Raw genomic sequence first — 14,883 nt, 5'->3', positions numbered from 1 at the left:
CTTCCCCTCTTCCTCCAATTTCCATCTCTCTGACGGTACCCCTCAGCAAAACTTGAAGCCCATTTCTTCATATAGCCATTCTTAGAGAACACATCCTTACACAAGGAACACAAATCCTAATAGATATGATATGCGACCAAAAGCCAGAGAATCGTGAATAAGGCTATTTAGTAGAACAGGTTGTTTCTCAATTATCTTCATAATTGACTTTGATTTTGCATCAATGATGATTCATGTAGTCTTAAACTAAGCTCCTGTTTCACTGAATAGCAACAAGCTGTATTATATATTTCTAACTTCACAGCTTAAAGAAACCCTTTAATTCTCCTAGGAACCTTACATGTTAAAATCAATTCCATTATAGTTTCTAAGAAATCAGAAATTAAAGCAATTTGACTGATGCTCCTTCAAACCCTGTAATTAAACAGGAACTGCACAGATAAACAAAAAGGCATCAATTGCCTGAGCTATGACACAGCCCAACAGTACGTGACCAGTCAGGAGACGATTCCAGTGCAACAAAGGTGAGACAAAATTAAAAAGGCTGAAGCAACCAAGCCAACCACAGCCCATTTCTGAGCTACCTAAATTTAATTTTGAGCATCCATGGAAATGCTTCAGAATTGGAAAAGGTGAAGGTGAAATACTGTCATGGGAGCTCCCTGCACATTCAGAACTACGTAATGGACCAAACTGGGTGGGTATGATAGACTCTACTTAACTCCAGCATAGTAAGAGCTGAGCTAGCAGCCAAACACCTTTCACCCACCCCGAGTTGCAGCAGTCTCGGCCAATAACTGTGCTCCTCTATAATTCCTACTGTTATCACATCACATTTTTGCTGCAATTTAGTTATGTTCCTGACCAGTGAAGTCATCTGTGGATGTCTCAGCTTTAAAACAGATAGGTCTCATGGAAACTGTGGTTTTGAGGAAAARTGAAGTGTGCCAGGTCTTTTTTCTTTTTTCTTTTTTTTAAGCAGTGTTTCAATTAGTCAATTTACTCCGAATGTTTATATAAAACTAAAATTCCACTGAAATCAATGGAAGACTGAGAAATAAAAAGATTGCATGATAGAAGCCCCCTAAAGCAGTATATAAATGTTATACAGGGTAAAGCATATAAACACTCTTTACCAGGCAATAAATTAAGGCTGAAGCAAGCTGACCAAGATCAGACATAAAGCCAGCAGCAGAACCAGATTTAAACCAAGGCAGCCAAACTCCTATTTTTTTTTTAATTTATTTTTTAATCACAGGATGAGAGGACCTTAGCGGTATTCAAGAGATCACTTTCCAGATAAGCATTCCTGTAGAATGAGCTCCCAGTCAGATGCACAATTACTGAAGAATGATCACATTTTTTATTTCTAGTCTAAAACCTACGATCACAAAGTCACTAAGAAGATGCTTTCAGTAGATTCAAAAGCCTTTCATATAACTTTCAGTTTTATTTAGCTTCTAAACAAATAAAACAGAATTACAGAGAAGATGAGAAGAATCATATTTACAAGAGAAAAAAACAACTTACTTTGGGATTTTATTTCATGAAGAGGTTTTTTTTTATCTAAAAAAGAGGAGTAGGGGGAAAGAGGGAGAGAGACAAAATTGCACTTAATAAATTTACATGGAGCATATCTATTTCCTATATTGCTCCTGTCTAGCTCTATAAATGAAACATTTTCTCCTTGTTTGCTGACAGTATGAATATTTTATGCTGTCCATATTTTTCCCTTCCTTTCTTTTTTGTTAATCTCTTTCCGGATGTTTCTTTACAGTCATTTCTCACTTGGTTAGTTCAAGGATTTGCTAGCTTTCTTTGTTGCTTTTATTTATAATATATATCTCAGCAATAAGGAAGTTCAATACTTTGAAGTGTATCTCTTTACAAACAAAGTTAAGAATGAATTAATTCTCTATATGTTTGAAGCAAGGAAAGTTTAGTGACAGATATTTACAGAAAAAATATTTATAAACTATCCATATGTATAATATGGATACATTTATGTATCTAAATATACACAAATGACATCTATGTGTATATAAAGAACATAATGAATATACTATTCATACATATGCAAATATATTAATTACAATACAGGTTTTATACATTAGTGCATCTCTTAAGAATGAGGCTTTTCTCTCTCTCCTCCTGATAAGCATTTGAGTTACCTTTTATAAGCTCTACCTGATAAAGTAATCTTTGGACAACTTGAGACCAGGCTTGTTCACTGCCCGCACGAGTACAGACTCTACAGGTGCCCGTGGCATCACCCCAACCTATGGGGCACGCCAGTCCCAACGTGGTGGTCCGGGGGGGGGCATGCTCTCGGTGCTTCCAAGGTCACTGCTTATAAATCTGCACTCTGCATGGGGTAATTGCCAGCACTGTCTCAAGGCTCTGCACGCTCTATAAAATATAGCCTTAGCATCGGTTCTACCATCCCTTAATTTCTTGGGCAGTCTAACTTAAGCAACTATTCAAATAACTTTTGTTGATAGGCTGCTTGAAGAAAATACAAACAAAAAATCCCCACTTACAACTAATCTGTACAGATTACAGTTATAAAATCTCACTGAGGCCAGGATTTTATTAGAATTAAAGTTTTAAAATAATTAAATAGAATAAAGGATATAAATCCTTATACAGATAAGGCTATATTCATTTTATAGGTGCTTTGCCTTGCAAGAAATTCCCTCTGTGACTGAGCTTTTTCATAATTTACCTTTTGGATTTGTTTTCTTCCTACGAAGGATCTGGCACTGATCACTACTAGAGGTAGGTTATTGGCATAATCACTCAAAGAATATAATTGCAATCCTGACCTACAGTGGGAATTAGGAGGCTTACTGGAAGCCACAGTAACATATACCATGTTCAGCTCAGTGTTTTGGTACATGATAATATAAGCAAATGGATTATGAGATGTCTTCTGTTATTTTTACTATTTATGAAAATGAACAGTTTATAATAGTCAACCAAAAAGCTTCTTGGGTATTGGCCTTGCCAAAAAGCTAGGTATGTTTTTTTTTTCTCCCTCTGAACTTTGCAATGGAAATAAACATTTGCATGCTGTTGACATAGACTGTTGTCTCCAGAAAACTACAATAGAAATGAAATGTTTGCCGTATAAACTGGTGAGATTGCTAGATACAGAAGCCTCTTGGCAATATTCAGTATGGGGGCTGGTTGAAAAACGGAAAAAAAAAAGAATTCTGATTTATGATGCATTAGTAAAAGCATGCTTGTAGTTCATCTGCTTATAGCCTACACGGTTCTTTACTTTTTGGGGGCACAAGGAAAAGAAATCAATAGTTTTTTTCAAATTAATTATAACTTTAAAGCAAATAAAAAAACTAAAATAAAAAACCTAAAAACCCCTCTTTTATTAAGCAAAGAAAACACTTTCACCCCCTCTAGATAGAAAGAGAGAAAGATAGGAAGCAATCCACCATGGAAAACCATACAACTGAGAATACTGGTATGGAATAAACAATGAACTAACATATATGCAAGAAACTAATAAAATATTAGGACTGTCTTTAATCAAAGTGACCTTTGCTTTCAGACTGAGTCATTCTCTGTTTTTTTCCCAGTTTAGCAGGCCTGGCAATCTTTGACATAGGCCTGGCAATCTTTGACATTTATCTAAAATAAAAATAATATTGCCCTTATCCTACATATAATTTAGATCTATTCAATTGTTGCAGGCCAAAAGAACAGCTTCTCAATTTTTAATGGCAATCAAAGAATGCTCGTAATGTTGTGTGCACAGTAAAATAAAGTAAAATCCTTATGGGCAAGAAGCTTAGGAAAAAGCTGGGAACCAATCTGTATTTAGCTGGTTTAAAACTTCACTTGCTCCTGGTGAACTGAAGTCTCATTTTAAAGGTCATTTCGTGAATGCAGGACCTCTGACTTAGACATGTTTGTAATCTAAAATAACACTGGTCTGGTCTATTTTTCTGAGTCCTAATTTAATTTGCATATATTTGCCATAAATATGTTTTTTACAGCACATTCTACAATAGAAAACTTTTTATTTTTGGAATTTGACTGTGTGACTGACAAGTCTGTGAATACAGTAGTAGTATCACCCCACATAGTGTACTGCTGTCTAGCTCTATGTTCTGTAAGGCAACTTGCTAACAGCATTTGCTGAGATATCTAGCAGTGGAGATTAGTCCAAACATCTGTGGGTTTACTTGAAGAAACACAGCATGTATATCATCCTTTCCTGATACAGCTTCCCAGCTTCTGCTAATCAGAGACTTTAGCCAGAGGCTGAATCTGGACCACTGTGTTTAATAGCCACAATGGATCTAGCTTCTGTGAATTCATCTAAATCCTTTTTCAATAATTTTGGCTTCTAAACATCCTTTGACAGGAAGTTCCACAGACTTAATTATTGTGTTGTGTGATAACATTTTCTTTTGCTTTGATGCCTAAAAAACTTCACTATGTTCTGTAATGAAAATCAGGGAGAAAGGAATTAATGGAGCTTATCCATCTCACTTGTCCCTCCTTCCAAGTTGAGGAGTTATAGTCTACTTAGGAACTCCTGTGGGGAAGCTGTTCAATGCTTCTTCCTTCTCTCTTTTTTCAATCTGTTATATTCTTTTTGAAATTATGTGACTACAACTGCATAAAGAATTCAAAACTTGAGCATGCCATGGATTTATGAGCATAAGATGCTTTCTGTTTTGTTCTCATTTCATTTTCTAGTAAGTTTTGCCAAMTGGCTTTCCTTTTTTGACTACCCTGAACTGGATTAATATCTTCAAGGAATTATGTTAAGATCTCTTTCTAATGATCTTTGAACATCATTTAAAGACTATCATTGGCCATTTTTCCTTTTCCCCCATGTGTATCACTTTGTACATTTAACTATATGACTGTTTTCTTCAATTTTATCACCCAGTCATTCTGTATCATGAGATCCGTTGCAACTCTTTTGCAAGTCACCCTCTGTTTAGACTACTTTGAATAATTCTGGGTGATCAGTAAGCTTTATCAGCTCACAGTACATCTGTCTTTTTCCAGATTATGATCATGTTGAACAGTGCAAGTCCTAGTATAATTCTTGCTCCCCCTCAAAGAAAAGCTGCTCTTCAGTTAAGGGCTGTATTATCCAGAGCCAGTCAAAAACCAAATCAAAGCTGAGGAAAAAGGATGCTCCTGGGAAAGAATGGATGACTCGTGTCATTCCTAACCTGTCCTGTCAGGGACTGAATCAAGGACTTGAGAGTAGACCCTGTTTGATCACCATTTCATTCAGTGACTCCAAGTTTGAAAATTCATGCTAAGGACTACAACTTTTTCTACCAGGTCAGAATCAGACCATGTATTTCTGGCATCTTATGTTCTCAGACTTGCTTTCCTAAGATTTTTTATTTGTTAACCAAAGAAATGTTTCATTTCTATTTTTGCCTCATGAAAGGAACAAAGTTAACATGTTCTACCTCGGATAAATAACCTCCAAGAGATTAGTTTTCTGTAGCACAGTACTGCATTTCCTTCACAATTCCCCATGGGATGAAAAGCAGAGCTGGAAAGACACATATTGCAACATGAACACCAGAAAAAGAGAAAACCAAAGAGAAAAGGATAATTGCATCAATTCCTATCACCTGAGAAAGCAATTATGATCCTAAAAATAATTTGGCATAACTACATACATACATATACCGCAACCCAAAAACAAGTAATAGCATCCCACTCCAATATGAAAGAAACAGAGAGACACTTAATACTTCAGTCTAATTGAATGCATATCAAAATTCAGCTTTCAGAACCAACACATCCTCCCCTAGCAATACTCATCACAGCAAAAGAAAGAAAAAAAGCTTATTTAAAACAAAGAACACATGGGCCAGAGCTGATCTCACTTCCATGTGTTATCTAGAGCCATAGCTTTTATATCTGTGGGCTTTAGCTTCCTTTCTCACAAATTAGCTTACTCGGACTCTGTGAAGTACTGTTATATGTAAAAGATAATACTGAGAACATAGTCAACTCCAGATTATACTGAAGTAGTCTTTTTCCCGCAAAATACCAGTTTTTGATCCCAGCATTAGATGACAAATTGCTGGTGTGTACAGCAAAAAGAGATCTTCAGTTATATTTGCCTTTGAATGAATTTTAGAGAACTGTTAGTTCACAGTTTCCCTAGCTCCCTTCTTGTCTTATAAAAGGAGTGGAAATATCTGACACAGGGAGATTTCTGAATGGAAAATCCATCAGCAGCACATTTTTTTTCTAGGCTTGGTATTCAGCTCAGATTTGGGGGGGGCTGTTTTTGTTTTCTCCCCAGACTAGGTATTCAGCACAGGCTTAGAATTTAATTTTATTTTAAATATTATTGCTTTGATGTCAACAAGTGCATCCCGGGTAGCCTTAGATTTTAAATGGCTTTTCATTTCCATCATAAAATTTGCTTTTTACTATTTGTGCCTTTGTAAAGTCATTTTAATAGTTCATTTTCAACATTCAAGTTATATTTCACAGACTTTGTTTACATTAGATTTCACTTCCTTCTGCTCCTTCAAATAAATGAAGTAGAAATGGATGCTGTTGTTTTTCACTGCTGGCAGCTGATTAAATCTCTACAAAAAGAGATTTAAAAATCCTTTTTGTTTCCATCGTCATCCAGTTATTCATTTTAAATCAGGCAAGTACTTTGTGCATTGTATATTAAGGACATTTTAAGTCCCATGTGTGGAAAAGGGAATTGCTTCTGAGAGAGAAAGCTTCTGCTATGCTCCAAACATTTGTTCTAGGACGTACCCTGTTTACTTCATGTCTGGTTGCACCTTCTGCACTTTTGTGACACCTGAGACAGACTCATACCAATCTTAGTGATAATTCACTACAAAACAGAAAGTGACAGGGGCATTCTAAAATCTGCCTATTAATAGCATCTAGATGAACTCCTCAGAAACAGAGTGCCTAAGAAAGGAGAAATTCAGAGCCAGCAGACAGCTGGAAAACCACCAACAGAAGCCTATGAGATGCAACACCTTGTTCTTGATAGAGCAATGCTCAGAGGTCCAATCTGTACTTGATACTGGCTGTGCTACAAGCACTCGGGGAGTTTTGGAGATTGCCCCCATGGAACGAAGCTATTGCCAGCAAGTGAAATCAGTTTCTCCAAAATGTGTATCATCCATCTCAGTGCTTAATAAAAATAGCTTTTCCCCAGGCCACAGGCTTCTTTCAGACTACCAAGATACACCTAGGAATCTTTGTTCTTCTACCTCTAAACCGTAAGCACAGCTGGAAGATGACACACAGGACTGACATTAACTATATGGTATAAGAAGATGTYATCCCCAAAGTAGGACAGGTAGTCTTTACCACCTTGCAGTGTCATTAGGTCTCTTCTTGGAAGTAGTGACCTGAACAGGGCCACCTTTTATTAACTCTGATGAAACTCAGGACTGTCACAACGATGAGCATACAGATCTCAGCTGCATCTTTTCATGCCCTTTCAGTGCATCTTTCTGACAGTTTTCCAATGGATATGCTAATCTGCACATATGAAAGGACTCTGGATTTAACAAGCCATCTGCAGAGAAGGGTATTCATTTAATGTATAGGAAGGAGAAAGACCTCAGAAAGCATCTTACTATCACTGTGTTGGTCCTCAAAGGCTGCAATGCTCACAAGTTTTCACTAGTTATTCTTTTTTAAAACACAAGGAAGGAAAAAATTTTAAATTTCATTCATGTCCTCTTAACAATAAAGCTTGACTGTGTAATGCCTTGGAGCTGGAGAGCTGTTTAAGGAGTTAGAGACATACAGCAAAACTGAAGATAATCCCTCCCTCAAAGAACAAATAAAATCTTATTTAAAGTCTCAGCTGAGATATACRTTTATGAAGCTTATATAATTATACAGGATGCTAGCTGCCATTAAGAAAATTATTAAAATCTTTGGACAAAAAAAGGAGTTCATTTCGTTTAGAAAATTATTTTCCTCTTTTCACCATACGTACTTCACTGAAGAACTGGCTGGGCATAATTGTTTCTTTTTCTCTAAAACTGCCAACTAGTATTAGGAAGGGACACGTGGAGGAAAGTTATAGGCACTTATACCAGTGTGAGCACACACGTGATGGTTAGGAGCACAAGGCAAGCTTAGGACTTACAGCCACACTCTTTCCATTGCGTGCGTCATAGTGGGTGAAGAAAATGGCTGCTAGCAATAATATAAACCCACACATATGCAAAAAAAAGCTTGCAACTCTTTAATGTCATGGAGAACCAGAAAAACTACTGCCAGTTCTCTAGGAAGCATGAGAATATGTAAGTCATGGAAATGCTCAATATTCCTTATTTTGGACCTGGGTGTAACTTTAGGACTCATTAAGTATAGGAGCCCTTTCATAATAATAGCAATAGATGTATACATCTCAAAGCACTTATCTAAAAACACTCATGTAATCAAGGAGGCCATTTGTAGACCCAGAACTAGAACCCAGGTCTCTCGATTCCCACTAGAGCATCTTCACTAGAGTTTGCTTCTGGGCCACACAGGATAGACTGGACTCCGACCTTAGTTTGTTAAGATCAAGAAGTAAGGGCAATACAGTGTAATGGAAACAAAGAAAGGGGACCATTTAAAAATAAAATAATTTTTAAAAAGGCTTTTTTCAGTTTGCTTGTTTCAGCCCTACCATTCCTCATTGTTCCCATGGCTGCCATTTCATTCCTAGAAAGCAATGAGATGACAGTATTACTTCATGGATATGGAGCAGCTTTCCGTGTAGGAATACGCTTGTTAGTTTCTCATTTGTTTCCACAATATGCAGCTGTCCCTGGTGTTCTGCAACTCTACACTGATATTTCAGCTGCAGGGCTGATTTTCTTGGCTCCTTAGTTGTTTATTGATAGTAGCAACAACTACACCAGATTCTTTCCAGACATTTAAGGACAAATCCTTTCACAAGGAACTCACAGTGAAGTAAATTTGCCTTTAACTTCTGTGTTAAAGGCAACAAATTGAAGTAAACTTTGACCTTAAATAGCTCTTGCACCAACTGTATTTATGTTGGTGCTTTGCCCATTTACTTGCAAGAAAAAGTAGAAGGCTAAGCAGTACTGTGAAATATGTTGTAGCAGGTGGTCATAATTATACATTGCAAAAACCTTTATTTCAATTTTTAGAATCACCTGGTAATGAATAGGTAAAGTATGTGCTACACAATTCCAGTGACATAGAAACCACTGTGGATTTCAAACTGCACATATGCAACTCCTTAAAAACATAATCTATTTTTTCATAGTAATATTTCAGCCACAGGAGTTCTACTGACATGGATGTGAGGCATGCATGCTACACTACCAAGATTATATCACCAATTCTAGGCAATACCTCCCACATCCCCTTCAGTGCAAACTGTTACCCACCTTGAATGCAAAGCCCTTCAGTGCAGTTCTCTGATTCTTGACTCAAGCCCTCGCAGTATTTTCCTCCATTTCTTGGAGGTGGAGCAACACATTCCCGAACTCTCAAGTGCTCACATTCTGGGCTGCAAACAGACCATTCACTCCACACCTCCCAGTTTCCATCCACTGAATGGGGAGGAAAAAAACAAACAAACATCATCACTGCATCTCAAACTAGTGTAGTTCAGAGATCCTACCAAGAAAACTTGCTCTCTATCTCTCCTCAGGTCACAGCTAGTAAAACATACAGTGCAAGTCACAAGAGACACAGATAGAGCCTCATGAGATGCAAAATTAAAATTCAGCATTAGAATGCTACCACCTCAAGTGTGGAATACAGAAGCTTTTTAAATAGCACCAGTATACAACACTGCAAATATAGTCAATTAAAATTGCAGGAGGAGACATTTTCTTTGCCACATAGCTATCAGCTTATAATATTTCAGGAAAAAAAATCTACCTTAAAACAGGTTGATATGTAGAGGCCACACATTACCCTACCAAAAAAGCGATGCTGACATTTACAAAAAGAGCATAGCTGGCCTTGCAGGCCTCTAGCTAATGCCCTGAGCAAGACAATGGATCAGTATGTTTCTTTGCTGACTGATTTATAGCTGCCTCTGACACTGTCCCAAATGAAAAGGGAGTCCACAATCACCATCATCTCATGCATAAATCAAATTGAAGAAAAGTCAAATGAACATAGAAACTAATATAAATAATATTAAATTCTTTAAATACAAGTTCAGGATGTTTTCCATCTAAAAAGTCATAAAGGCTAGAAAAGAGATTCCAAGAGAATCCAAGTAGGTTAGGTTTTGACCCCAGGCAAACAGAGTCATAAAACTTTCACATATTCAATCCCACTAACTTTCTCTAGCTGTACATGTGAAACACCAACTCCAAAATCAAATAAAGGAGGTTTCAGGTGAACAAATGAGGAAATGCACAGTGTCCAGGGATGTAACTGTGCTCCATGTATAACATAAGCTCAATTTAAAAAGGTTAATATATTTAAAAGCAAACATTTGCAAACCAAATAATCCTTTTAAGTGAAGTTCTGAGCTCAGGTCTGCAAACCAAATAATCCTTGTAAGTGAAGTCCTGAGCTCAGGTTTCTGCATGTCTCTTTCTAGCATTACCAACGTGACCACAACCTAAAGAATGGTTAGAATTCCCAGTGTGAAGTCTAGTCCTTGAAACTGAAGTGTCTTCCCTCCTTTCCCTATTCACCCACCCCCTTACATTATTCTTTATATTGAACCAGTTGCTATTTTGTGATTGAACATTTAGTTGGCTTCAGTGTAAGTTTAAGCACTGAGAAAACTGGCAGATCAGGCCATAGATGCTTGTGACTACTGCTCTTGTAAGAAAAGTAAAAAAGGCACAAGTCTCTGAATTGTACTCTAAACAAGCATGCAACTATCTCCAATTTCCTTTTTAGCTGTAACGGACTCTGCAAAGTATCATTGTTTACTGAGCATTTCAGGTGGGAAGAGCTCTCTTTAGTGTGACATTTAAAGTTAGTCCTGAAGAAACCATGTATATCTCACCAGGGCAAAGTGAAGTGCAGGTAATTTTCTGCACTGACATCCCTTCACAAAAAGCACCTCCGTTGAGTGGAGCAGGGTTGGTACAGGTTCGCGATCGCTTCTGCCAGCCTCGACCACACCGTGCATTACAGTTTGACCACTCAGTCCATGATGACCAGCCTCCATTTACTGCAAAACACACACATGCTTCAGATTGCTGTAGATGCATTAAGAGACATTAAACAAAAAATCTGTTCAGATCTCTTCACTCTAAGGCAGGATTTTGTTTTTTACATTCCGCAGGTAAATTCCAAGCTGAAGTAGGAGCATTGCCACCTACGAAGCATCAGAACAAAATGACATAAAGGTCAGGGTGTCAAAAAACACAAGCATTTGTTTTGGAAGAGTAATATGATAAAAGGTGCAATCACTGATGGAAAGACTCTGAGGAGGAGATAAAAGCAGGCACCTCAGTTTTTTAAAACATGCTTCGCTTAAATGGTAAAGAAGATTTTTTTTTCTTAACAAGGTGGTTTAGGAATGCTCTGCCTCCATCAATAAAATGTTACTCTCTAATGAACATGGAGATCAACAGGGAGTGGCGATAAGGGAAAGGTTCTGCTCCTTCCTCTATTGCTATGTAACATCTAATGCATTAGTGCTTGTACACTGCAGCACCCCAGATCCAGTTATGACAACCCTTTAAGCACCTCCCTAGGCATGTGCTTAAGTGTTTCTGATAACAGGCAAGGCTTATTTGCGTGGTTTAGCTTACAATGGGATCTTATTAATAAAACTGCAGCAAGGCTTGTTATTATTGACATAACTTAATGAAAACCTCATAATACTAATCACTGTAAAAAAGGCATCATCTCAGCCTTGAGCAACAGAACTAAAATTCATCATAACAGCAGTGAAGTTAGCCACTTGATTTATAAATAGTTGGATGTTGAAAATACGGGGCACTCAAGCAGTCAGCACACGCATTAAGTTTTTCCATAATTATTGAATATTTTTCACTGACCATATACCACAACTGTTGCGGACATGCTCCGTCTCTTGGCAACAATGTTAGCAGCCATGCAGGTATAGTTCCCAGAATCAGACAGACGTGCCTGACGAATGATGAGGTTGTGGTCTGCTCTGGTGTCAATGTTCTCATCCAGGTTGGAATCAATGGGCTCCTCATTCTTTAGCCATTCCACCTGCAGAGAGATGGAGAAGAGAAAATCATGAAATAAGAAAAGATGGAAGCAGGAAGTCTGCACAATTATTCCCGTATTTCAAGGAATTCATTAATAAATTTCATTTTGACCTTTATTACAATTATTAACAAAAACAAAGCTAGAATATAGTTCCCAACAAGGCAGATATTCACAAGCTCAGAGAAGAAACCATTCCTATCCTGAATGCCCTGGACCTTATGACAAAGGCACAACAAATGCAATGCTAGTTCGTATTGTAAAAGAGAAAAAAAAAATTTTTTTAAAGGGCAAAAAGTTCATCCAGAGTTGCAAGTAATGTGAATTACAAAGGAGGGGTTATTTTTGTTCTACTGGGGGGAAGGGAAGGTAAGATAAGGAAGAAGGGGATAGGAAAAAGAAAGGAGGAGAAGAATTAATCACTGTTCTCCTTGTGCTGTTAGGTAGTTGGGAAGCTTTAATATTTAATCCTAGGAATCAGGAAGCTAAGATAAAAAACATGGGGACATTCTAGTTGAGTATGTCATTTAACCCTGGTTCTCTTCACGTCTTCATAAGTAGTAAAGCTTGAACATGAAATCATTTTCTTAAATATTTGCATCTTATTATTTCCCCTATATTTCTTCTTGAATCTATATCCTGCATTTTGTTTTCTTTGCAACTATTCATTTATTCAAGTATTGTCATGTTTAGGAGAGTCCTTTTGGTTTCCTTAAGAGAATGAAAAATGGGAAAAATATCTGTAAACCTGTTAAGCCAAACCAAGGCACTTGATGCATTAGTCTAATGTCATTATTATTTTGATAGGAAAGTACTTGTTGGGACTCAAGGAGCAGASAGAGAGACATGACCAAATGAGATTAGCAGTCTAAGTGAAAGTCAACTAATGACCATCACATTTTTTTTTTAAACCTTGGAGGTAGTAGGTATGGGCCAGTAACTTAGCAAGACTGATTTTTATTCAAAGAAAATGGAAGAAAATCTTAACCTCTTAATTCCAAGAGAGAAAAATAAACGTTTAAGACGACTGACCTTGCTGTATGCTGCTTTATATGTTCGAACCATTGTACAATGAACAATTAAGCCTCATACTACCCAGGGATGATACATGGATAATTATTATTAACTCCACTTTTTTGAGGGAGAAACAGAGAAAGGATGAAATCACTTGCGCCACATCACACCCAGTGAGAGAGCAAAGTCTTCATAACAGACTCCCAATCTGAATAAACATTCTTAAACCAGGAAGCCATTAGTATTTGTTGCCAAGGAACATTAAAGTTGTATATAATATATTCCTATATATCTCCTCTAGTTTACCAACCAGTGTTTCTCTGAGTAGACCCAGGAATTATCTGCAAGGCATTTCTCTACTTGAAACATTTAAACAAAATACTTAAGGCAAGGTAAGCTGCTGTTATAGAACTGAAAAATTAAAAATAGAAGCAGAAAAAACAGATCCTATTAAAAGACTGAACAAATGTGACTCATTTTAATAGCTTTTCCAGACCTGAAGGAGGTATGGTTGTACCCTGAAGTCAAATACCTTTCTCATCTCAGTACAGACGAATAACCTCATTTGGGAACTTGTGGAAGGACTTGTAACTTTGAGGTAATGAGCTTATGGATTTGCTAGCTACAGGCATTCATTAGCACACTGTTCTGCACAGATGGTCTGCAATTTGTAGATTTTCCAGTGTATAAACAAATCTGCAAAAGCTGACCATCAAAGCCAATTAGATTTCATGCCAGACAGCAGGTTGCTCTTCCGGTGGCATCAGTCGTTTTGCTTAGCTGGGGACAGAAGGTGTGCGACTGACATATCCACAGCTTCCCACACCTCTGTGTCACAGCACGGTCAGCTGGGAACTTATCTTGAAAAGAATCTGGGTTTATGGCACTATTTTCTTACATGGTGACTCTGGGAGTAAATAAACAGATTGTTTTACAGGTCTGCTAAAAGAGGCATTAGCTGAGTATGAAATATATTATACATTTMATACAGAAAGTAGTCAAAAGATTTTAGTTCGATATATTCTTCTCCCCTGACTTTGTTAGCCAGCAATGATGATAACAAAGATAAAATGTCATCATTAAGGTTACTATTAAGCGTTCAAAACTTAATCTGTTTTTATTTCTACATCCTCATAAGGCTCTGTCATAACGCTGAGTTTTGTTGTGTTGTTATTTTGCTGCTCAAATTTTAACTTTTTTTTTTTAAAACAATCTCCCTTGCGAAATTTTAATGAGTTTTCTGGGGACTTGACCTTGTATGCTACAGTGCACATCAGAATGAGCATTTAGAGTGAAGTATCAAGACAGTGAATTACTAAGATAAGCTTCAGCACATCAAAGAAGCCAGTGCATGTCACGTACTCTGTTGTTCAGCCTCAGAGATGAACCATGGAATTGTTTAAGTAAACCTGGAGGAGACTTTGAGCCAAAAGTCCCACCCCCTGACTTTATTTTCCTTAGTATTGTCAGGAGATATCGATCAGTCAGTCATGGCCTGCATAAGCTTAACACCCCCAGTAGCTTAGGCACCCCAATTTCCACTGCTAAAAGCATCCCAGGAAATCACATGGCTATAGCATTCATACTCCTTTCCTTTCATTCCCCAGTCTAGATGACCTGGCAGACACTTTGATCTGTACTGACTGAAGATGGCCAGCTATAGCTCTGGAGTAGTAGCAAAACAAT

The 14,883-nt window shown here is 37.4% G+C and overlaps 1 protein-coding gene across 1 annotated transcript in view; it reads right to left on the bottom strand.

Annotated features, from left to right (window-relative positions):
• UNC5D (unc-5 netrin receptor D) overlaps positions 1–14,883 on the bottom strand; it is a 101,317-nt gene that overhangs the window by 40,665 nt on the left and 45,769 nt on the right. Inside the window, exons 6-9 of the mRNA XM_026064485.1 lie at positions 12,006–12,186; positions 11,003–11,170; positions 9,411–9,575; positions 1,531–1,566 (exon numbers count right to left, since the gene is read on the bottom strand). Coding sequence (XP_025920270.1) covers positions 1,531–1,566; positions 9,411–9,575; positions 11,003–11,170; positions 12,006–12,186 — 550 coding nt within the window. The remainder of the gene's footprint in view (positions 1–1,530; positions 1,567–9,410; positions 9,576–11,002; positions 11,171–12,005; positions 12,187–14,883) is intronic.

This window comes from Apteryx rowi, unplaced genomic scaffold, assembly GCF_003343035.1.
Source record: "Apteryx rowi isolate R43461 unplaced genomic scaffold, aptRow1 scaffold_217, whole genome shotgun sequence".
NCBI classification, from domain to species: domain Eukaryota; kingdom Metazoa; phylum Chordata; class Aves; order Apterygiformes; family Apterygidae; genus Apteryx; species Apteryx rowi.
This window is presented reverse-complemented; position numbering and strand designations above follow the sequence as displayed.